At 41.7% G+C, this 26,246-nt stretch overlaps 2 protein-coding genes across 2 annotated transcripts; both read right to left on the reverse strand.

Moving 5' to 3' along the window:
* Positions 1-2,815: 2,815 nt before the first annotated feature.
* Positions 2,816-4,593, reverse strand: LOC134571392 (trichohyalin-like). The gene is made up of 2 exons (XM_063429595.1): positions 4,564-4,593; positions 2,816-4,513 (listed from the first exon to the last, which is right to left on the reverse strand). The coding sequence occupies exons 1-2, from the start codon at positions 4,591-4,593 to the stop codon at positions 2,816-2,818; spliced, it is 1,728 nt and encodes a 575-aa protein (XP_063285665.1).
* Positions 4,594-6,432: 1,839 nt separating this feature from the next.
* LOC134571393 (interferon-induced very large GTPase 1-like) lies at positions 6,433-22,189 on the reverse strand. The gene is given in 4 exon segments (XM_063429597.1): positions 6,433-6,665; positions 6,668-11,131; positions 12,287-12,412; positions 21,913-22,189. Coding segments are annotated over 4 exon segments (5,100 nt in total).
* Positions 22,190-26,246: the final 4,057 nt, after the last annotated feature.

The raw sequence follows: 26,246 nt of genomic DNA on the forward strand, positions 1-26,246 counted from the left end.
GGACATCCAGCTGTTCTCGAATGCCTTTAAACATTGCTGTGACTTGGTCTTCTACAACACGTGCATCTACTCTTGCAGACTCTGGAATTCTCTCTCCATGTCCTCTCTCTCTGAAGTCAGTTTCTCCAAATAACGTTTCAGCTTTTTCTTCTTCTTGTCAGAGGCCTCAGATAGAGTCTCCACCTTGTGTCCTTTATGTTCTCCATCCAGCCTGCAGAACACACAAATAAAAGCCCCATCCTCAGAGCAGCAATATTCCAGGACCTTCTTGTGGACAGAACACCTTCTGTTCTTGAAGGAAGTGGTTGGATCAACTAAGACATGCTACAGTGATGTATTGTGTATCATAAGATGGGTAGCACACATGGAGGTGTCACACTGCAGGCATGTCTTAGAAGCAGGTACAGAAGCATGGATACAGTATGTACAGAACACTAAGTCCTCTTCTTGTCCCTGTGGAACATCCATGTCACACTTTGCGATGCTACTTAGTGTCCCCAAACCAGAATGAAAAGGAAATAGTTTTCTGAGCTCTGGACTGGTCTTTATTCTAGAGTCCTCCTGTGTTTAAGAAAAATCATGTAACTTCCTTGGCAGAAGTTATGTCTGCAGATCAGCCTTACAGGATCTGTTTAAAAATTCAGGTAGACAAAGCAGTTAAACTTGTCTTTAATGTCATCAGGTAAAATCTTCTAACCAAAGAATGAAGAATGAGGCTGAACCAATGCATGCATTTCCCCCCTTTGTTTAGAAATGCAGTGTGACTTGTTTGACTTTCTCCCACAAAAGTCAATATTCTAGACAAAGCTATTTTCTTTTCTTTTAACCGGGTACAGTTTTAAAAAACAACACACCAAAAACTTTGGCAAGCTTGGCAAAAACCATGAGTGCACTATGGGCACTTTAATAATGGGATATTGGATTCTTTAGTGCATCCTGGGATGCTTTTTTCGTTTTCGGATTTTATAGAGTGATTTTGTATTAGCTAGGTGCAGGCGTACAGACGATAAAGCTGGTGGTCAATCCATAATGCTGGGAACTTTAAATTACAGCTGTTACTGCGTTTATTCATTAAACAGTAAGTTTACAATATACATCAAAATATCCAATTTACAGGAAATCTGACAGCTTTACTTTTAACACCAGCCCTAATTATGGTTTGCATTCCTATACAGGAAAGCAGAGTTATTTGCTTTTTAAGAAATTTGCATAAACTACCTGTAACATGCTGAGTGTGTCAGTGAGCTTGTCTGTAGTGAGCATGTGCGTGCCAGTGAGCTTGTCTTTAATGAGCTTGTGTGTGTGTGTCAGTAAGCTTGTCTGTAGTGAGCCTGTGTGTCAGTAAGCATGTCAGTGAGCATGTGTGTTTCAGTGAGCTTGTCTGTAGTGAGCATGTGTTTGCCAGTGAGCTTGTCTGTAGTGGGCATTTGTGTGTGTCAGTGGGCTTGTCTGTGAGGATGTGTGTGTGTTTTAGTGAGCATGTGTGTGTGTCAGTGAGCTTGTCTGTAGTGAGCATCTGTGTGTGTGTCAGTGAGCTTGTCTGTAGTGAGCTCTTGTGTCAGTAAGCTTGTCTGTAGTGAGCATGTGTGTGTCAGTGAGCTTGTCTGTAGTCAGCTCTTGTGTCAGTAAGCTTGCCTGCAGTGAGCATGTGTATGTCAGTGAAGTTGTCTGCAGTGGGCATTTGTTAGTGAGCTTGTCTGTAGTGAGCATGTGTGTGTTTCAGTGAGCTTGTCTGTAGTGAGCATGTGTGTGTGCCAGTGAGCTTGTCTGTACAGAGCTTGTGTATGTGTCAGTGAGCTTGGGAATGTGTGTCAGGAAGCTTGTCTGTAGTGATCATGTGTGTGTCAGTAAGCTTGTCCGTAGTGGGCATTTGTGTGTATCAGTGAGCTTGTCTTCAGTGAGCATGTGTGTGTGTCAAGGAGCAAGTACAAATTTGAGCTGTATGCAAAATGCAAAATGAAACTATGCTACATAAAATATTGCTTGTTTAACTAATAGATGCGGCCAGACTCAAAATATGAATATTCAACAAGTAGATTTTTCTCTAAGTACATTCTCTACTAGATGGCACGATGCTCTTAAATAACTACCAATGTACTCCACAAATAAATCATGTATAGAAATATAAACACTCTGCTCAACAAAGATAATGCACTAAATAGATGTTTTGTGGGCAATTTATTATATCCAAAAAATCCCATAAGGCTTGTCTCCACCGTAAATGAACTACTCCAGGATTTATCGCCTTGCAATACCTTACCTTCATGTCCCATTCCACTATTTCACCCTATTTAAACATTGACATCATATTTATCCCCTTTACTGTTAAATTTTGATTTCATTTTCTTTTTGCTTAAAAAATATCCTAGTATAACATTTATTTACAACATGAGAGGCATTGGACAAAACCATGGGATAAAATTGCAATTTTTATTCCGGGACATAAAAAAGTTAAATTATGAAACTATACAAACAAATTCATTTATTAATCTGTTCTGTACAGAAAAATGGAGGTGATGCTGTTTTTACATTACACTGTAATACTCGTGTTGTTACATTTGAGATCATAGGACATAGAAACAAAATTTGTATGTTTGTAAGTGTGACAAAAAACTATGAATACAATAATAAAATACACTGACTATGGATATATCTAAGGAATCTGTCATTTTATTATAATTATTTGAACTGGTTATTCCAAGCACATTGACAACCGCAGGGAAGTGGTTATGGTGCTGGGAGACTGTACGTGTAGCGTTTCAATATGAAATACAGCAAATGAAGAGTTAACACCCTATGCTGCCTGAAGTGTAACTTAATCTGCAGCAGCATCCTTAAGGCGTGATTCCTTACGACGTGATTCCTTATGGCGTGATCCCTTATGGCGTGATCCCTTATGGCGTGATTCCTTACGGCGTGATTCCTTATGGCGTGATTCCTTATGGTGTGATTCCTTAAGGCGTGATCCCTTATGGCGTGATTCCTTATGGCGTGATTCCTTACGGCGTGATTCATTAAGGCGTGATTCCTTACTGTGTGATTCCTTATGGCATGATTCCTTACGGCGTGATTCCTTATGGCGTGATTCCTTACGGTGTGATTCCTTATGGTGTGATTCCTTATGGCGTGATTCCTTATGGTGTGATTCCTTACGGCGTGATTCCTTATGGCGTGATTCCTTACGGTGTGATTCCTTGTGGCGTGATTCCTCATGGCGTGATTCCTTATGGCGTGATTCCTTACGGTGTGATTCCTTATGGCGTGATTCCTTATGGCGTGATTCCTCATGGCGTGATTCCTTATGGCGTGATTCCTTACGATGTGATTCCTTACGGCGTGATTCCTTATGGTGTGATTCCTTACGATGTGATTCCTTAAGGCGTGATTCCTCATGGCGTGATTCCTTATGGCGTGATTCCTTACGGTGTGATTCCTTACGGCGTGATTCCTTATGGTGTGATTCCTTACGGTGTGATTCCTTAAGGCGTGATTCCTTATGGCGTGATTCCTTATGGCGTGATTCCTTACGGTGTGATTCCTTATGGCGTGATTCCTTATGGCGTGATTCCTTACGGTGTGGTTCCTTACGGCGTGATTCCTTGTGGCGTGATTCCTTACGGTGTGATTCCTTACGGCGTGATTCCTTATGGCGTGATTCCTCATGGCGTGACTCCTTATGGCGTGATTCCTTACGGTGTGATTCCTTATGGCGTGATTCCGTATGGCGTGATTCCTTACGGCGTGATTCCTTATGGCGTGATTCCTTATGGCATGATTCCTTATGGCGTGATTCCTTACGGTGTGATTCCTTAAGGCGTGATTCCTTATGGCGTGATTCCTTACGGTGTGATTCCTTAAGGCGTGATTCCTTATGGCGTGATTTCTTAAGGCGTGATTCCTTATGGCGTGATTCCTTACGGCGTGATTCCTTATGGCGTGATTCCTTATGGCGTGATTCCTTATGGTGTGATTCCTTACGGTGTGATTCCTTATGGCGTGATTCCTTGCGGCGTGATTCCTTATGGCGTGATTCCTTACGGTGTGATTCCTTACGGCGTGATTCCTTATGGCGTGATTCCTTACGGTGTGATTCCTTATGGCGTGATTCCTTATGGTGTGATTCCTTATGGCGTGATTCCTTACGGCGTGATTCCTTATGGCGTGATTCCTTACGGTGTGATTCCTTACGGCGTGATTCCTTATGGCGGGGTTCCTTACGGCGTGATTCCTTATGGCGTGATTTCTTATGGCGTGATTCCTTACGGCGTGATTCCTTATGGCGTGATTCCTTACGGTGTGATTCCTTACGGCGTGATTCCTCATGGCGTGATTCCTTATGGCGTGATTCCTTACGGTGTGATTCCTTACGGCGTGATTCCTTATGGTGTGATTCCTTACGGTGTGATTCCTTAAGGCGTGATTCCTTATGGCGTGATTCCTTATGGCGTGATTCCTTACGGTGTGATTCCTTATGGCGTGATTCCTTATGGCGTGATTCCTTACGGTGTGATTCCTTACGGCGTGATTCCTTGTGGCGTGATTCCTTACGGTGTGATTCCTTACGGCGTGATTCCTTATGGCATGATTCCTCATGGCGTGATTCCTTATGGCGTGATTCCTTACGGTGTGATTCCTTATGGCGTGATTCCGTATGGCATGATTCCTTACGGCGTGATTCCTTATGGCGTGATTCCTTATGGCATGATTCCTTATGGCGTGATTCCTTATGGTGTGATTCCCTTAAGGCGTGATTCCTTATGGCGTGATTCCTTACGGTGTGATTCCTTAAGGCGTGATTCCTTATGGCGTGATTTCTTAAGGCGTGATTCCTTATGGCTTGATTCCTTACGGCGTGATTCCTTATGGCGTGATTCCTTATGGCGTGATTCCTTATGGTGTGATTCCTTACGGTGTGATTCCTTATGGCGTGATTCCTTGCGGCGTGATTCCTTATGGCGTGATTCCTTACGGTGTGATTCCTTACGGCGTGATTCCTTATGGCGTGATTCCTTACGGTGTGATTACTTATGGCGTGATTCCTTATGGTGTGATTCCTTATGGCGTGATTCCTTACGGCGTGATTCCTTATGGCTTGATTCCTTACGGTGTGATTCCTTACGGCGTGATTCCTTATGGCGTGATTCCTTACGGCGTGATTCCTTATGGCGTGATTCCTTACGGCGTGATTCCTTATGGCGTGATTCCTTATGGCGTGATTCCTTACGGTGTGATTCCTTACGGCGTGATTCCTTATGGCGTGATTCCTTACGGTGTGATTCCTTATGGCGTGATTCCTTACGGCGTGATTCCTTACGGTGTGATTCCTTACGGTGTGATTCCTTACGGTGTGATTCCTTATGGCTTGAATCCTTATGGTGAGATTCCTTACGGTGTGATTCCTTATAGTGTGATTCCTTATGGTGTGATTCCTTATGGCGTGATTCCTTACGGCATGATTCCTTATGGCGTGATTCCTTATGGCGGGGTTCCTTACGGCGTGATTCCTTATGGCGTGATTCCTTATGGCGTGATTCCTTACGGCGTGATTCCTTATGGCGTGATTCCTTACGGTGTGATTCCTTATGGCTTGATTCCTTATGGCGTGATTCCTTACGGTGTGATTCCTTATGGCGTGATTCCTTATGGCGGGATTCCTTACGGTGTGATTCCTTATGGAGTGATTCCTTACGGCGTGATTCCTTACAGTGTGATTCCTTATGGTGTGATTCCTTATGGCATGATTCTTTACGGTGTGATTCCTTATGGCGGGATTCCTTACGGTGTGATTCCTTACGGTGTGATTCCTTATGGTGTGATTCCTTATGGCATGATTCTTTACGGTGTGATTCCTTATGGCGTGATTCCTTACGGCGTGATTCCTTATGGCGTGATTCCTTACGGTGTGATTCCTTACGGTGTGATTCCTTATGGCGTGATTCCTTACGGTGTGATTCCTTATGGCGTGATTCCTTACGGTGTGATTCCATATGGCGTGATCCCTTATGGCGTGATTCCTTACGGTGTGATTCCTTACGGCGTGATTCCTTACGGCGTGATCCCTTATGGCGTGATTCCTTACGGTGTGATTCCTTACGGTGTGATTCCTTATGGCGTGATTCCTTATGGCGTGATTCCTTATGGCGGGATTCCTTACGGCGTGATTCCTTATGGCGTGATCCCTCTCATCCTGGGCTGGGTAATGTCAATTATGTGAACCTGACATTTGTAATCAAGATGCACCAATGGAGGCCCAGTGCTGCCACGGTTTGTCCTCAGCCCCGTTCCCTGGAACATACATCCCTGAAAGGAAGATCAGGAGGCAGGGAGAGCTTGGTAAGTTCTAAACCTATTTCTTTCTTTTTTTGTTTTCATGGCCGTGTTAGCAAGGATTACTTTAAAACGTTGTTTTTTGGTTGGAGTAACACTTTAATACTATGTCTTATTGAACACCTCCTTCAGGCTTTGCAGGGCTTCTTCTCTGTCTATTCGTTTCCATGCCTTTGGCAGGACAGCTGGTTTAGCATTATATTCTTCTGCAAACTGTTCATTAAACTTCACAAAAATGTATTTCCAGTAATCTGAGGACTCCGTGTTGGGGTCAGGATCTATCGACCAGTCTGGGTATAAGATACGGTAGTCCTTGAATGTGTGAAACTTGCCCCCCTATCATCATTTCTAAATGTCTCGCCCAAAGCAACGCCAGTACAGCATATGTTTGTCAATAAGACGTTAGTCTGTTCATTTCTATATCTTACCAGTCCTAAAGGTCTGTGGATTGATGTAAAGTGCTCCGTATGACCCGAGCCTCCTGCCTCACAGGGGACTTTACAGAACGGACACTGCTTCCCACATCCCATCACCTTCTTCAGCAATTCATGTTCCGGCTTCAATGTAGCCTTGTACATAACAGATTCAATGCCCAAACACTGAATTTCTGATAGAATTTGGTTTTCTGTTTCTGATACAAAGGTCTGAAGATCACTACGGAGCTGGGCAACATCTGAGTGGTTTCCAAAAATGACCAAGTCCATTTGACTCTGTGGAATGACCAATTCACATTTTAACTTCTCACGAATATTTTCTAAATATTTTGCAATGTTGGGACTTTCCAGATATTGTTCGCATCTGAGAACATCTTTTATTTTTTCGATAATATGAGACAGAATCTTTGTTTGTAACATTTCTAGCTGGGAAGATTCCTTATATTTATCATAGATGTATCTTAAAATCCAGCTTTCAGCAAAGATCTCATACGAATTAATGTATTCGATAAAATTGTAGACTTTCTCTGTCTTTAACAAACTCTGCAGTGCAGTAACTTGGAAACAACATCTACTATTAAATATGAGACTGTCAGAACTGCCTAAAATATCGTCCACTATTTCTTTCCCGAGATGTCTGTGAATGTACTCGGTTAAAGCTGGCTTCAAGCCAAGGTCACAAAACTGTTTCACTTTCTGTTGGGATTGGTCTTTCACTTGGTACATGCTAAGAAAACTTGTAAAATATTGACCTTTTAACTTTTCCAAGCAAGTGTTTGGATATTTCTCCTGGATAAAATCATCATGCATCTTCTGAAACCTCCGAGATGCTTTACGAAGAATGACAATTTTAATATCTAACTCAAATATGAGGGAAAATGGAATTGTTTTACGGCCTTTATTCCTCAGTCTATTATCGACCATTTGTAGCAATTCCTGTCCGTACGTGTTGTCATAGTCAGAACTTGTGCTGACCTTGTTTGTAATATACTGATCACAAATCTCTATTAGTGACAAAGCTAATTGCGATACAATATCAGGACAATCCTGGCTGATATAGTGCCTGACTTGTGTAAATGATGACAGAGAGACATCTATATATTTTTTCTGCATTTGGAATGTCGTGTCACCATACTCATCTAAAGCTTTCAGGCCAAGCAATATTGCATCTATCTCAGGTCCTTTGTGTTTCATGTTCCTGTGCAGGTGATGGAGCATGGATTGGCTTATATCAAGTCTCTGTAAGGATTCAATCTGTAAATCTGATCTAAATGTTCTCCACATGGTCTCAAATTCCTCTTCTAATTCTCTGTCACCGAGCCGTTGGTTTCTCTTTCGCCAGATTTCTATGAAATTAATAATTTCTGATTGAATCCTTTTGTGGTGACACTGAATCTGAGTCTTTACATTCAGTGCTTGGAGCGCCTTCATACACCTGCTGGTAGCACTTCTTTCAAGGTCGTCTTTCAGATACGTTATACATGAAATAAAACTGTCTTTGTACTTTTTGATAAGAACATGTTCACAATTAGTCCTAAAGAAAGTTTCTAACAACTCTGATATTTTTCTTCCTTCTGCAATTAGCACCCGGTGTAGCTCATTGCTGTACATCTCTAATGCTTCTGACTGCAATGTATCTGCTGATTGATTCCTAATTAATGTCTCAGTATTATTCACCCAGCTGTGCACGGCTTTGGTAAATTCCCATTCCCATTGGGAGAACTGTACGGACAACTTGTTATAAGCTTTGGCCACCAGACTGTTTCTGAAACTGAATATAAACTTCTCATGCTTCACTTCATTCCACAGACTGTTTAGCCATATGATAAATTCCTTAATGTTGAAGGACCTGATTGCAGATATATGGATTCTCATTATCTCAAGTAAATATTGTTTTAAATCTGAAACACTTTCGCTGTAAACAGTATTTACCGCAGCCATTGGTGGGACTCCGTGCCATCGGCTGGGAATATACCAGTTGTCTTTCTCTGTTGCGTAGTCCGTCACATCACTAAATTTTGTGAACCCATCTTTGTTCTCTCGCTTTGCTGCAATGTTAGTAATTTCATCCAGCTGTTCTGAAAACCGCTCTCTGACATTCTTCTCATAAGAGGACACTTCATTCACTTTCTGATGAACAAACAGGCATTTTAATTCCTTTCCTTTGTCTTTCATCCTCATAAGCACATTAACTACAATCTGTAAGGTGTTCTTCGTTTCTGCTGAGTTCTCCATGGCCATGTTAATAATGGTGATATCACTCAGCCCGACCACTAGCGTTGCCAGTTCATTGTCATGTTCATGACTGTCCTCCAGAGAAGCCAATTCAAGAGCTTTCAGACCTTCAGTATCAATAGCCAGAATAAAGTCACAGCCCAACTCCTCCTGGACATTCTCTTTTACTTTTATAAGAGTCATGAAAGCCCCTCGTGTGCAACGTCCACTGGCCACCGGGAACTGCAAACCAAACATGGTATTCAGTAGGGTTGATTTTCCCGTACCCAGACCTCCCAGCACAGTGATCACTCTCATTCTGCATTGTCCTCCAGTCTTGGTGTCCAGCTCAGTCAGGACATCAGTTATCCACCGCATGGGGATGTTAGAGGCATCTCCATCAATCAGCTCCAATGGAAACCCACCCAGCAGGAGATCTGCAGCTATTCCTGGGAGTCTGGTATACTCCCTCTGGGTTTTATTAATCCTGGCACATTCAGCCTCATAGAACTGAACCATCTCTCGGACGAAATGTTCAGTTCCCAAACAACTGTCAGATATTGTCTGAGATAGCTTTTTTAGTTCTTCCATATTGTTTTGTGGGTGTTTGCATTTCTCATTGTATTCCTCTGTAAAGACGAAAAGATTATTTCTAACCAGTGAATCAAGATCCAATTTCAGCCATTTCAAAAAGTAATGTTTCTCAATGTGGGAAAAATTAACAAAACAAGTAATAAAGAGCAATATGCTATTGGGGGGGTTATGGCGATATTGCTTTTCCTGCAGTGAAATGAGCTGATGTTTCAATTGATTAAGATATTCTTGTGTATTTTTGGATCCTCTTTGTCTCATTCTGCAAATTTCTTTTTCTATTTTAGATATTTTTTTCCAGAGATCCCTCTGAAGACACATTGCTTCCCTCTTATACTCAGGGACATTGTGTATCCCTTTGGTTATTTCCCCAGCATACTCTCTGGCATTACTACATTCTAAAGGGTGTTCATCTACACCGAATCCAAGTCCATTCGTCTGTATACTAGTGTTAGTCTTCATATTTTCTATTGTTATCCTTTTGGGAGAGTTGTTTATGAAAAAACTGATTCTAGACTGAATTTTCTCCACCAGTGTTGCATCATTATCGGTCTTCTTTTTTATTATTGTATAGATATTTTTGAACACAGATATACGTTTTTGCAGATTATGAATTGTCTCTGTGGTTATATCTTTGACAGGACTCGGAGTGATGATGAAATTATATTCTGTGTCTTTGTTTTCGCAGTTTGATAACAATCTAAATTCTCTCTCCCCGATGCTCTCAGTAAATATAAACACAGCTGATGAGACCTGGGTTAAAAAGATGAATTGTGTCCAGTTAGACTCCAGGTCTCCTCGTAGATTGGTCACTGCGATCGGCACTGGAAACATGTCACAACATTTTCTTCTGGTAGGAAAATACCAGGACATTTCCACTAGTCCATCTGATATTTTCCTCTCAATATTCCCTCCTTTCATGTCATAATGTACAAAAAATTCATGCTGTGCTGAGCTGAGAACCTGATTCAGGATTTTAGATTTGGATAATTTGTTTTTCCCCAGTCTGACAAAAGAGAAGGTCGGCATGGGGATATTTACTACATTTTCTTCTGTAAACCCTCTACTGTCTACTAATGAATAGGGTCTCCATCTCTTCACAATGTCTCTCATTGCCCATAACATGAAGGTGCAATTAGATCCATCCCCAGCAGGGAGCAGCAGAGGGACAGCAAATTGGCATATGGACATCTTGGTTACAATTTCCTGTTGTAAAAAATGGTCTGAACAATGCAGGAGAACACACAGAACATCCAGGGGGTGGACAGAGATAGAACATGGACCATCATTTTCAGTGTTAATATTGACACTCTCAGACAGTTGGTCTTTATTGGTATTTCCCTGTAATCTCAAATTAGACTTGATAAAATTAGTGCTCCTGGCATTATTGTTAAGAGCCATGAGTTTCCTTAGATAATGCCAGGGAATGTCCTGTATATCCTGAGGCTCACTGTCCTTCATGCTGTCTCTCCCAATCCTTTGGATATCATTCAGTGTGAGTTTTGAGTTCATATAATCTCCCATTCCCAGCTGTGACTGGAGTTCATTCAAGGTCACTCTACGTTCTAGGGGAAGAAAACAAAGTCATCTTTTAATATTTGCACAATGTTTTTAGTTACGGTTAACAAGAGAGACCTGAAAAAAGTATACAAAGTGTTACTGACTATCCAATCAGATTGAACGTTTTGTGTTCTATTTGTAGATACAAATAATATCTCATCGAAGGTGCAGAGTGTAGATCAGATGGATCAGAAACATAAAGATAGGCAGTTACACTCTTGGTTCATGGCTACCCTACATGGAATGGACAGAATATGGTGAACAGCTTGAATGGACCAGGATTTATGCTGACTGTACCGTACACAACACGGCTTAGAGGATAAAATAAGTGATTTTAATCCTTTGGATGGACAATAAGCTTTCATCTTGAAGATTAAATAATGAAGAAGTTTGGGCATAATGTTTCACCTTACGTACTATTGCAGGATATATTTATTTTTATTTTTTGTCTTGTATTTGTTTGGGACTAACATACATTGTAATAGTTTTTATAACAGGGGTTACTTACATCTAATAAGGGAACGGTTTGATCGTGGCTTCTTGGAGCATACTGCTGTAGTTAGACTATCCTGCCTCCTTTCCTCGGTCCATACTAAGCTAAAAATGGAACCGTTAGGTGCCTTGTTTTTTTTCAGGGATAATGGTTGGAAGTGTTATGGACAATTAAGCTCTTCCCTCTTGCTTGACTTGAACTACATCAAATAAGTGTGAATGTGTCACTTGGTTGTTTGTTACTGGTACACGATGCTGCTGATATTTGATAAGGGGCACCTCAGTTTCCTGATTGTGTAGACAAACATTATTGGGTTACTCTCGTTATTATACACATATTATGTAGCAGTACCAGTCACCATGATGATGTGGCACCATTGCTTGAGAAGTGCATCTTCATGACGACAGGGCCTTGATCTCAGTGATCTCCTGTCCCATGACGTGTTGTATTGCGTCTTGTTGGGAAAAGATTAAACGCTTTAAGTAGATTGAAGTTTATTTAAGAGGAACAAGCAACAGGAGACTGGAAGCCTAGATAAAGAGCTCCTCTGTCCTTGTGGGAAGAAAAACTGTGACATGGATCTGACTAATGTATGGCAGCTATGGGTTTTGTAAAGAGCTCAGAAATTGATTTAATTTTTTTTTAATTATATATTTTATATATTTACCTGAATCACTGTCCCCTGTCCCTACTGGTTCTCCTTTTGGTGGTACTATTGGTGCTGGAGTGCAGACCTGGTATTCATCTCTCTCTGCTTGTGGCCAGGGGCATTTGGGAGAGACATACTGGATATCTGTGAAAGTACAAACACATCAGTGTCATGAAGGTAACAGGCTGCCCTCCCCTTCATCGTGACTGGTTGAGTTTGGTCAACCATGGATGTTCCACCATGGACTTCTATGAAATATACAATGTGTTCGAGTCCAAGACGGGAATCCGTCAATAATGCGTTTAGGAAGCCCTAGGAGATCTGTGAAAAGCTGGGTCTACTCTAAACCTATCCAGTTTTATGGATGAGTTGCCCTCTGAGCCGTACCACCCCGGCACCTCCTTTAGAACGTTTACTTAGAATGTTCACACCTCGCTAACGAGGTGTGAAAACCACAAACCGCAAGGGAACTAGCGGCGCGTGCTTCCCTTGGGTGGCGATTCGTATTGCCGAACGCCCACCTGGGGGAGCATTCGTCTCCCAAATGGTACCGGACCTCCCTGTCCCGGGGCGCCAAGCCCCAAAGTCACCCCCTGTATGTGAAGTGTACTCATGCGTGTCCCTGTGTCCTGTTAGAATCTCCCAGAGCGGGATATGGTTATCAGTCCCCCAGCCCCCTCCTGTATGTGGGTTTGTGTTGGGCTGGATGGAGACCCCCCTGCAGGGGTCTGTGCATAAAAAGCTGTGTGCCCAATAAACATTGACAAAAATTGTATCCTGGAACTGTGTCCCATCCTGTTACTGGGGAAATTGGTCTGACCTACTCTAGCCAAAGGGGATAACCAGCCAGGTTACCCAGGTTCAGCTACAGTATAGATATGATTTTGAGGTATTTTTCAACCTCTGCTGTTGGACACGTTGTACCTATGTATGATCTATAGATCAATGCCTTATTTTCATTAGCCTCTGATACGGTGAGTCCACTTGCAGTTCCAGACCTGGACCTCTCTCTACCTAGGAGTAGAATTGGACTATGTACTAGATATCTAGTTTGCTTTCTTCCCTAGAGCTATACTGTTGTATACCCCTTTGGGTTTCCCATTATAATCTTAGATGTAATAAAGCTAGATTTAGTTTTTTGCGCCGTCTCTCTGGTGAAGTAGACCAGACTGGGATTTTCCTGTTTTCATGGGGTAACTAACTAGGGACTTTGTACAAAAAAGAACTTCAATGGCTCAATGGCAGCTCATGGTCAGGGCCCTCTTTATATTTTGTAATGGTCTGTCTATATTGCACTAAATTGTAAAGCGCTGAGGAATATCTTGGCACTTTATAAATGTCAGTGATAGAATAAAATACAATTATAGTTTGTTTTGTACTGATGCCCTGTCAAACATACAGGTTAACTAGTGCTGTTGAGATAGATGGAGGAGAGAGCGATAGTATGACAGTTATCGTGATGATAGGGGAGTTTCTCTAGTAGATAGTGGCTCACTCCGCTCACTTAACTTCATTAAAGGGACACTGTAGTCACCAAAATAACTTTAACTTAAATAAGCAGTTTTGGTGTATAGATCATGCCCTGCAGTCTCACTGCTCAATTCTCTGCCATTTAGGAGTTAAATTGCTTTGTTTATACAGCCCAAGTCACATCTCCTGCATGTGACTTACCTTTCCTAAACCCTTCCTGTAAATAGAGATTTAATATTAATACTTTTCTTATACAATTTCTTATCTCATGTTCTGTTAATATCTTGCCAGACCCTGCATGAGCCTCCCCTGTGTGATTAAAGTTTTATTTACAGAGCAGGATTTAAAAACTTTTAAAGTAAGTTACTTCTGATTGAAAGTGAAGCCATTTTGTTTTCATGCAGGCTGTGTCAGTCACAGCCAGGGGAGGTGTGACTAGGGCTGCATAAACAGAAACAAAGTGAGTCACTGCCAGGGGATTAGGGCTATATACACAGAATCAAAGTATTGTAACTCCTAAATGGCAGAGAATTGAGCACTGAGACTGCAGAGACATGATCTATGCACCAAAACTGTTTCATTAAGCTATTGGTTGTTTTGGTGACAATAGTGTCCCTTTAAGCTAAAGTTGTTTTGGTGCTTAGAGTATACCTGTACTGACAGTTTTCTGCACATTGTATACATTAACAAAACACAGGATTAGAGGGTCTGAGGAGGCTTTCAGTGATATTTAGTAATGTGGAAACAAACCTGGATGTATTGGTGTCTGGGTCTCTTTCTCTTCCTTATCAGGTCTGATAGATCTCACTGTTAATAGATCAATATAACATGTTATCTTCAATGAGAATCTTAGAAACATAGAAACATAGAATGTGATGGCAGATAATAACCATTCGGCCCATCTAGTCTGCCCAGTTTTCTAAATACTTTCATCAGTCCCTGGCCTTATCTTATAGTTAGGATAGCCTTATGCCTATCCCACGCATGCTTAAACTCCTTTACTGTGTTAACCTCTACCACTTCAACTGGAAGGATATTCCATGCATCCACTACCCTTTCAGTAAAGTAATACTTCCTGATATTATTTCTAGACCTTTGCCCCTCTAATTTAAGACTATGTCCTCTTGTTGTGGTAGTTTTTCTTCTTTTAAATATAGTCTCCTCCTTTACTGTGTTGATTCCCTTTATGTATTTAAATGTTTCTATCATATCCCCACTGTCTCGTCTTTCCACCAAGCTATACATGTTAAGATCCTTTAACCTTTCCTGGTAAGTTTTATCCTGCAATCCATGAACCAGTTTAGTAGCCCTTCTCTGAACTCTCTCTAAGGTATCAATATCCTTCTGAAGATAGGGTCTCCAGTACTGTGTACAGTACTCCAAGTGAGGTCTCACCAGTGTTCTGTACAATGGCATGAGCACTTCCCTCTTTCTACTGCTAATACCTCTCCCTATACAACCAAGCATTCTGCTAGCATTTCCTGCTGCTCTATTACATTGTCTGCCTACCTTTAAGTCCTCAGAAATAATCACCCCTAAATCCCTTTCCTCAGATGTTGAGGTTAGGACTCTATCAAATATTCTGTACTCTGCCCTTGGGTTTTTACGTCCAAGATGCATTATCTTGCACTTATCCACATTAAATGTCAGTTGCCACAACTCTGACCATTTTTCTAGTTTACCTAAATCATTTGCCATTTGGCTTATCCCTCCTGGAACATCAACCCTGTTACATATCTTAGTATCATCCGCAAAAAGACACACCTTACCATCAAGACCTTCTGCAATATCACTAATAAAAATATTAAAGAGAATGGGTCCAAGTACAGATCCCTGAGGTACCCCACTGGTGACAAGCCCAAGCTTCGAATATACTCCATTGACTCCAACCCTCTGTTGCCTGTCACTCAGCCACTGCCTTACCCATTCAACAATATTGGAATCCAAACTCAAAGATTGCAGTTTATTGATAAGCCTTCTATGTGCAACAGTGTCAAAAGAATTACTGAAATCTAGGTAAGCAATGTCTACTGCACCACCCTGATCTATAATTTTAGTTACCCAATCAAAAAAATCAATAAGATTAGTTTGGCATGATCTCCATGAAGTAAATCCATGTTGCCTCTGATCTTGAAATCCATGTGTTTTTAGATGTTCAACAATCCTATCCTTTAACATGGTTTCCATCACTTTCCCCACTACTGAAGTAAGGCTTACTGGCCTATAGTTACCTGACTCCTCCCTACTACCTTGCTAACTTTCAATCTTCTGGGACTACTCATGTTAACAATGATTGGTTAAATAAATCTGTTAATGGTTTTGCTAGTACACCACTAAGCTCTTTTAATAACTTTGGGTGTATTCCATCAGGTCCCATTGACTTATTTGTCTTTACTTTTGACAGTTGAGATAGAACCTCTTCCTCTTCCTCACATGTAACTAATAGAAACATAGAAACATAAATTACCTAATTTGTCCTTATTCCTAACTGAGGCCCCTTTCCTTCATTTTCTTCTGTAAATACTGAACAAAAATATTCATTGAGGCAGTCAGCTAGACCTTTATCCTCTTCTACATACCTTCCTGCTATTTTTTTTTTAATTCTTTATTTTTGTGGATAAAGCATGGTGGTTACATTATCACATGTTAGCATAAATTTGAACAAAAAACAGTAGTCTGAGTAACAATTATAACATGTTTGCGGGAGCTATCCAATTTTTAAATGTTTGATAGCCTTTTTCGCCCTCTCTCGCTCATTCCAGGGGGGGATCGGTGTGGTGGCGGGGGGTGCCTGTTTGCTCATTGGTAAGAGGTAGCACTCGGCATTAATAAAGGGCATATCTGGGGGGGGGAGGTGCTGAAAGGCGCTCGCTTAACACTGTAAGTGCCCTAATGCTGTAATGGGTATATATTGATGTGCCTTTTGGCAAAGGGCACGTCTGGGTGGGTGATTATCTGGCTTGGGTCCTTCTGGACCTGGGCGGAGCTTACACTTAATACCATAGCCGTGTAATGTGGCCTAGCTCGGGGGGAGAGAATTAACTTGACTGGGTAATTTGAACAGTAGCTGGCAGAGCCAGTGGTGGGAGGTTATATAACAATTAACATTTTTGGGAACTATTAGTGCACCTGTTGTTGTAACAGGTAAAAGTACATGGAACCTGCCCAGCTGTGCCCGTATCAGGTAGGTAGGGCAGCCCTTTGCGGAACCTCTCCTCTGGGCACGAAGGGGGTAATATCTGCAACAGTCCAGGATGGTTGGGCTATTTCTTGAATCGTCTGCGCCTGTACGCCTAGGGATCGAAGGAAGGTCGGTATTTCAGACGCATGTGTTATCTTGTGTATCGTGTCAGCCTTGTCCACTTGCAGGCGGCGAGGTCCCCACTTGTATGGGATGGCTTGTTCCCGTAGAAGTTGCGTGACCTGGCGAAAAGATTTCCTCCATTGTATGGTGTGTCAGGAATAGTCTCTGTAAAAGGCTAGTTGCGCTTCTTCGAACTGCACTGTGGGAGAGCCTCTTGTAGCCCCCATTAGTACCTGCTTTTGTTTTTAATCTAACTAATCCTTGTTTTACTTTTCTTTTCTCATTTATGTATCTAAAAATGTTTTGTCCCCTATTTTTACTGACTGTGCTATTTTCTCTTCTGTGTGTGATTTGGAAGCTCTTATAACTTGCTTAGCCTCTTTCTGCCTAATCTTTTAGATCATTCTGTCTTCCTCTCTGGGTTTTCTTATAATTACTAAATGCTAACTTTTTGTTTTTTACTATTTTGGCCACATCTGCGGAGTACCACAGTGGTTTCTTGAATTTTTTGCTTTTACTGACAAGCCTAATGCAATTTTCTGTTGCCTTCAGCAGTGCAACTTTTAAATAATCCCATTTCTCTTGGATAATAATCATGTATTCAACAGAAACCAGAATCCTGTTTCTATAATAGGATTTTTTTCCCTCTCAGAGCGAGGTACTTAGATTCTCTCTTTCTACTTTTCTGTTTCTGTCGTGGCACAATGTAAGAGAGAGGCTACTTCACCCAGATTGCACTGTGACTATGTGTAACAAAAGTTCCTTCTCCAGAACATTTTCCACAAACTCCCAGAGGAGTGTAGAAGCCAACTATGGTCCAGGTCAGAGACCTGCCAATTAGTAGCTTTCCCTGGGTGCCCCTGATTCGGCACTTTCCTTCATATGAATGGAACCAAACGCTAGCTCCCTTGCGGCCGTTCGCATAAACCAATCCCAAGAATAGTCCCATTCAAACTTAGCCGCGACCGCTATGCAATTAATTACGGCATGAGGACTTAGTGGGTTCCCGGTCACCTCAGCGGGACTTAGCCACAAATGTTATGGAACTGTTTTCAGCATGAGGTGTCCGTGCGTTTCCCTGACAACGTGGTTCGGGGTTTTGAACTACTTTGAAATCCATCAAGAGCACGCTTTTTGGAGGGAAGGTGTCTGAGACTAAGGGGAACAAACGCTACCTGAAAGCCAGGTGCAGCAGGCCACAGGAGCTCCCTAAAGCCGACTGATAAAAGCACCAAATGCCCTGGAACTATTTTGGGCAAAGACCATGTGTGCAGCCGATCAGAACTTTAACAGGGTAGCGTTTCTCCTACACTGCATGGATCTGAGCACTTTTTGGAGAACTTGGGCACTCAGATCAGGGCTATTTAACAATTTATTATTTGTGAGGTTATTGTATGTTTTTATCATGTTTTAAGGTACTGTTATGTTTTATATTTTTGTGTTTGCCTCTCTGTTCCTGGGAGATAATTAGCTTAGCTTTTAATGTAATTATCTCTCAGGCCCAGAGATTCCTGGGAGGGGCTTATGTTGAATACCATGGAGATCCCCTGCTGGGGTCTGTTCACAAAAGGCTGAGTTTGGCTCATTAAAACCAGTTATACTCCCAGAACTATGTGCTGTCTAGTTACTGGGAGGGGAAAGGGCTAATCACTACTCAGCACCTTGTTCCAGCTCATGGCAGGCCCGGACTGGCCATCGGGCATACCGGGCAAATGCCCGGTGGGCCGCGATGGCCGTGGGGCCGAGGCCGGCAGGGGAGATCACAGAATCTCCCCTGCCAGCCCCTGCAGGGCCAGCGCTATCAGTGTGCCGGCCCTGCATAGTGCCTCCATGGGGGGCCGGTGGGGAGATCAAAGATCTCCCTCACCGGCCCACAGGCACTGTGACATAGCTATGCCGGCCTGGGGAGGGAGGGAGGAGAGGACCGGCGGAGCTCTAGCCAGCAGCTCCGCCGGGTCCTCTCGCGAGGTCTGAGCGTTGCCGCGGTTACCGCGGCAACGCTGAGATCTCGCGAGAGTGAACTCTACCCCAGGAACTGCAGGGTAGAGTTCACTCACCACTAGGACCACCAGGGACTGCAGCATGGGAACGCACCACCAGGGACTCCTCCATGGACGCACGGCTCCCCCCCCCTCTCCTCCCAGGCTAAAAGTAAGAAGGGAGGGGGGGATATGAAGTTTATTATTTGTAATATTTTTTTATGTATCCCCTATTTTTAAACATCTGATTTTATCCACATTTTTTTTTAATTATAATAATAAGAATAAGAATAATAAAAAAAAGAATCATACTTTTACACCTTGCCCCCCCCCACACACACACAATCCCTCCAGACATATTCACACACACACAGCACCCTCAGACACACACACACAGCACCCTCAGACACACACACAGCACACTCACCCACACAGCAACCCTCAGACACACACAGCACCATTAGACACACAGCACCAATAGACACACAGCACTGTTAGACACATACACAGCACACTAACAGCACCCTCAGACACACACTGAACCCTCACACACAGCACCCTCAGACACACACATCACCATCAGACAAACACAGCACACTCACACTAACAGCACACTGACACTAACAGCACACTTACCCACACAGCACACTTACCCACACAGCGCCCTCACACACACACAGCACGCTCAAACACACAGCACCCTCAGACACACACACATATATATATATATATATATATATATATATATCATATAAAATAACCCTCAGTGAATTAACAAAGACAATTAGACACATAGAATGTGATGGTAAGAACACCCTCACACACATGCTGCACCCCTCACACACATGCTGCACTACTCACACACATCACACTGCACCCCTCACACACATCACACTGCACCCCTCACACACACATGCTGTACCCTTCACACACAACACACTGCACTCCTCACACAACACACTGCACCCCTCACACACACATGCTGCACACAGCATACCCAACACGATGCACCCCTTACACACACATGCTGCACACAACACACCCAACACACTGGACCCCTCACACACACATGCTGCACACAGCACACCCAACACACTGCACCCTTCACACTCACATGCTGCACACAGCACACCCAATACGATGCACCCCTCACACACACATGCTGCACACAGCACACCCAACACACTGCACCCTTCACACACACATGCTGCACACAGCACACACAACACGATGCACCCCTCACACACACATGCTGCACACAGCACACACAACACGATGCACCCCTCACACACACATGCTGCACACAACACACCCAACACACTGTGACCCTTACACACACACGCTGCACACAGCACACCTAACACACAGTGACCCTCACATATACATATACATATATATTTGGATGTATATAGTGTATGTGTATATATATATATATATATATATATATATATACACACACACACTATAGCACCCCTCACACTGCACCACTACACACATTACGCTCCACGCTAGATCCCTTACCCAACTCTGGATCATCTAATCTACACACACATACACACATCCCTATATACACTCTCAATCCTCTACACACACACACACACACACACACACACACACACACACACACACACACAATCTCCTATACACACTCTGGGTCCTTTACACACTAGATCTCCTACACACACACACACACACACTGCACCACCTACACACACTACATTCCTGACATACAAGCTCTGGATCCCCTATGCACACACTACATTCCTTGTTAACAAATACATGCTACATTCTCTAAACACACACTCTCTACAACCCTTACACACACTACAGCCGGCATGCACACACTCGCTACATCCCCAATACACACTATGCCCCCTATACACACACTCTCTACAGCCCCTAGCATGATACGCTTTCCTGGCCCTTTTGTCCTCTGGTATCCCACTTATTGAGACACCAGAGACAAGTGAAAAGCAAACACAGCGCAAGCATGTTATTAAATTTGCTTGCGCTGTGCAGACCAAATACAGGGCCTTTTTCTCATGCTAGAGCTCTTCAGCAGGGCTCTGCGCATTGAACTAACATGCTCACTTTGAAAGGGGGTGTGCTTGTCCTTAGTGATGACAAAACACACCCTCTCTGGCCCCGCCCCCTTCTCAGGGGGCCGCTGTGATTGAAAAATGCCCGGGCCGAATTTTTTTCCCAGTCCGGCCCTGGCTCATGGAGTATTCGGTGGGGAAAGTTCCTGTAAGGACTACAGCTCCCAGGACTGTGTGTCGTCCAGTCCCTGGGGGTGAATATAGCTAGTCCCCTATCCGGTTCCAGGACGGCGAGGCTCCAGGAGGACCCTAGTCCAGCCACAGCGACTGGGGCAGAAGCGCTGAGGTTTTTCCCTGTTCCAGCTAGGAAGCAATCCTTGGCGGAGATACCCAGCCGGGGTACAGGGATCTCCGCTACACTTTGTTTCAGTTTTCGGGCCACCTGTTTCACTTTCTGGAACTGGCTGTATCTAATCAATGCTGGGACTCATCCTTTTGCAGAGAGTGTTTGCTCTTATGTCAGGCAAATAGATCAATTTAGTTTCCTCAGTTCTGGGCACCTATTCTTAGTTGACCAACCCTTGACCTTCTCAGGTTTAGTCATCCTTAGTTTTTATTACTATCTCATATCTTCCGTGTTCAGGAGTTTCACTATGTTTTTTTTAGCTTGTTTTATAAGTGTCTTTTGCAGCCTTATTACAGTTATCTTGTCTCAGTGACCAAAGTACAAAGTATAACCAAACGCTGACAGTTTAGGGAAAGGAACCTGTATTGCTACGTTAGTGGCGGTTCCTCAAGACCATTCCCGACAGGTATACTGCAATATTACAGAGAATAAAGTGTGTATCTTACCTTTCTTCAACTCCTCCTGAAGGTCTATGCTGGCCTGTCTCTCGTTAATCTCTTCCAGCACACGAGTGATGATATTTGGGGCATGTGTGTTAGTGTAGAATCTGATAATATAATCCGTTGTGTCTTCATGGTTTAGACTCTCAAGCTCGCTCCGAGGAATATATCTGCATCCTGGAGGTAACTCACACGATCTCAGTTTTCTTTTAAATGATTTAAAGCTTTGTTGATTAAGGTTTTTCAAAGCATATTCCAAACAATTTCTTTCTTTATCAGACATTCTGAATTTATCTACCTACATTTCATGGGTTCCAGTTGCCTGATCCAAAACGGACCAGAGATCAACATTAGGATCTCTTGTGCGACATTTACCTGTTTGAGAAAATAGAGAATCCTTCCTTACTGGTTGATACGATTCCATTCTAATAATTTCTATAAACATATAGACAAATATAACATGAAACAACACAACCAGTGGAAACGATTGTGAGACCAAGAGCTGATGTGATAAAGTATATAAATCGGGATAAACCAAGGTAAGAGGCATAGAGAAAAAACAATATTAACCCTTAAAATCACATATATCAGTTAAAAATGAAATACTTTCCAAATCCAACATTAAACCTGATACAATTCCATTCTGAATAACTTCCATAACAAAGAGGAATATAATAAATGCGGAATCTAGGACCCAAACACACGATTTGTGCTAGACACGTTTTTTCTTGTATAATTACACTTTAATAACAGAGACTGGAAATTCTTTGCCATATCTACTATCCACGGCGTCCCGATGATTTTACTGAGATGGACTATTGGTCACACTCTGCTCTGAATACTATTTCTAGCTTTGATAAACCGTTATCCCATGTTCCGAATTAATTGATTTTACCGTGCGATGATTAGTAGGAATGTAGATGTTTTTTAACCAGTCCCAGCTGTCCCTCTCTTTCAGCCATGTTGGTCAGAGAACTTGCAATTCCTGATCTGTAACTATCAATATTGTCTCTACTTCTTGTTTCAAATGTTTAAGTTTTTTTCTTTGATTTGTGTTTTACTGAAACTTTACCTTTTGTATTGCCATATTGCCTCATATTAAATAATGTGTGCGAATCTCAAAAGCGATACCTATATGATTACGGGATGTCCTCTGGCATGTAGTCTTTTTATTTATGAAACAAAATAACATTACAAATATTTGCTACAGACTGTGTACTTACCGTTGATGCTAAAATCCATCATTGTAACATAACGTTGAGGGAAATGCAAATAAGTAACAAATCACATCTTAATTCCAGACTCAGCAAAAACAAACCCACCCAATGACACCCAACGAGCTCAGTGAAATAACTTAATATCAACTTAACTCATAAAGGAAAGCTTTCTCTAATGGTTACCAAAAAAAAACCAACTAATTATGTATATGTGTAGAAATAATGGATACAGCTGTATAATCTGAAAAAGATTACATAGTGTAATATGGTCACAAAATTAAAAAGTGACACACTAATCAATAGCTCTCACAAGATAAAATCGCCTTAAGGGTGCCCAAAACAGCTTGCAATCAAAATTCAATTAGGCCACTAGAGCTAAACTAAGCTAATCTCGAGTTAAATCATCGCAGCCCATGTCTTCTCATTGGAAAGCCAACATTAAGGAAAGATGGGGTGCTGGCTGATAGAAAATGACTATGTTTAGCGGATAACCGTCGTTCATTTTTTAATTATACTATCATAAAATAATGTTATTGTACCATCTCATTAATTTTTATAATTATTGGAAAGGTAGGCAAGTGACTTCTTCAAAACCTTCAATATACATGAATAAAAAAATAGTAAATAGTAAATAGTAAATTGTACTATATAGATGATATTAGCGTATTAAAACATTTTAATTACAGATTTCATTAAATATCAGGTGTGCTGTAAGGAAAACAATCAATAGCAACACTGTTGTCACCTGCCAATGAAAGTAACGGAGGAAGTTAGTGTCAGACTAGATTTAGATAAGTTCAATTCAAGTTGGTATGAAGTCACTTTCAATAAGAGTCTGTTAATCACTGAGTGAATTGTGTGACGGATTAAATAAATACATGCCGTCTTTACCTTTATGTAGAGATACCCTCTGCTCTCCGAAGCCCGGACGTGAACGAATCTTGATTTCATACTTTTTATTAGTTTAGTTACTTGTTTTGCATTCCTCCTCTCTGTGCTATTCCTGTAACAGGATAGTGTTTGTACTTTTACCTTTTTTACGCGTTACTGTGTGCACGTAATAAAGGAAAAACCAGGAAAGCGACGTTTACGGTCACAGATTCCCGAGAGACTATAGCGGCCTCTGTTATTTATAATATACATAATGAGGGAAAGTGCCGAGTGCAGTCATGTCCTCCTATTATTACATCTTTTGTCAACAAGGAAGTGCCCTCTGGAGGAACAAAAAGATGTATCTAAGACGAAAGTGAAAGGGCAGCTCACTAGAAGGACATGGATGGTGAAAATGCAGTGATGGCTTTTTTTTAGGCCTATGGGGGCACGTTTGGGGGACCTGTTGTTTCACTATTACGGCTCATCTCCCACCTAGACCTCACTGCCCACCCATCCCCTCAGGAGACGTGACCTCACATTGCATTCCAGCCAAGAACAGACCCAGAAATGTATCATTATTTTAACAATCAACTTTCTGAAACATGTTAAACTACTACAATACGACATACGAGAGAAATGAGAGATCCAATCAGCCCTCTCATACATTCCTTACACTTACATAATGAAACTAATAAATGGAATTAATGTATTTATCGGACATAGGGATTGCGACTAAAAAATTATCATATCACAATATGGATAAAGATTTGTTTTATTATGCCATAACAGAGGGATACAATATCTATAGTAGAACACAAGGTGAATTAAATATCAAACTACAGAGAATTAGAAGGTTAATTACATTAATGTTACAAGTTGGTTTGTACGTTTGGAATAAACTTTCACAAAGATAAAAGCTATTTATCACACTGGAGATGACCAAAAGCAGTTCATTGTTACCACTCACTTTTCCTCCTAGGAATTAATTAGGTGTAACTACTTGTTACCATTTATCAATATCCCAAATTCAGGATAATCAGCTGTGCTATTACACCAGTTATTTTCAATGCGTGGCCCCTCATGGTAGTCTGAGCCGACGCTTAGCTCAACTCAGAATTGACTGCTGAGAACAATGATTATTGATTTTATTTAACTGAATAGTTTGATCCATAAAATCAGTAAATGGAGAAGCTGTACATGGTTTTTTTTATTTCCAATTTATTAAACACAACACAGTGAGATTATATTCCTGTTGTTTATCGCAGAGAGAGTTATTAATGTATCAGTATTATGACTCAGAGTACAAATAAAGAGATTGTTATTATTCACATGTAGAATGAGCTGCAGACACAGGACATGATAACAAAGGGTTGGAAAAGCCACAAACTTGTAGAGAATCGACTAATTGGAGACATCTATCTCAGTTACTTATTAGTGTTATATTTACAAACCATTAATATGTCCAGTAGTTTTGTAGGTGATATTAATGGCAGGTATAACCGGTGCCAAGCCTCCTTCAGCCTGACGTTGGCAAGAATGAGAAGACCAGATTGAACAGGGGTAAATAAAAACACGAGGACAGTATTTATTTGATACCAAAGACCATTGAGGGTAGTATTTCCAAACGTATAGATAAATATTTCCAAATAAAATATCAAATAAAACAATAGAAATTTTGTCATTGTGTTTGCAGCAGTTTGATGAGATTCCAGTTGGGTGTTCCCATCGGACTTCTTCATAGTACGAACATGCAGCCTGAGGAACCCAATGGTACAGATTGTAGTGATAGTTATAATGAGGAATGGTGTACAGTTATTAACAAATATAATGATTAAGTACTTTGAAACAGATATAATTCTTCCAGATGTTGGGTTGGCTGAAAGGATATTCGATGTGTTGTTGAATAATTCTTGATCTTCATCATCATTAAAGGCTAACAGGAAAAGGAAACTGGTACAAAAAGACACGACTTCTACCACCATGATAAGCCAGGGCACCTTAACATCTATCTGCAATTTAATCTGAGCCAGAAATCCCATCCTGAAGTTTATTATCTTAATAAAATAGAGGAAACACAGACAGGCGGTCAGCCAGGAAGAAGATGTAAACGTGAACAAGACCATAAAAGTGAAAATAAAGTCACTATAAACTAAGTTTGAATTTTGTAGAACTGTTCCGATAAGAAAGCAGATGACATTGATCTCATTGCCGAAACTCAAAGCAAGGAGTATCTTATTGTTGCTGCTTATA

Source organism: Pelobates fuscus, chromosome 8, assembly GCF_036172605.1.
Source record: "Pelobates fuscus isolate aPelFus1 chromosome 8, aPelFus1.pri, whole genome shotgun sequence".
NCBI lineage: Eukaryota > Metazoa > Chordata > Amphibia > Anura > Pelobatidae > Pelobates > Pelobates fuscus.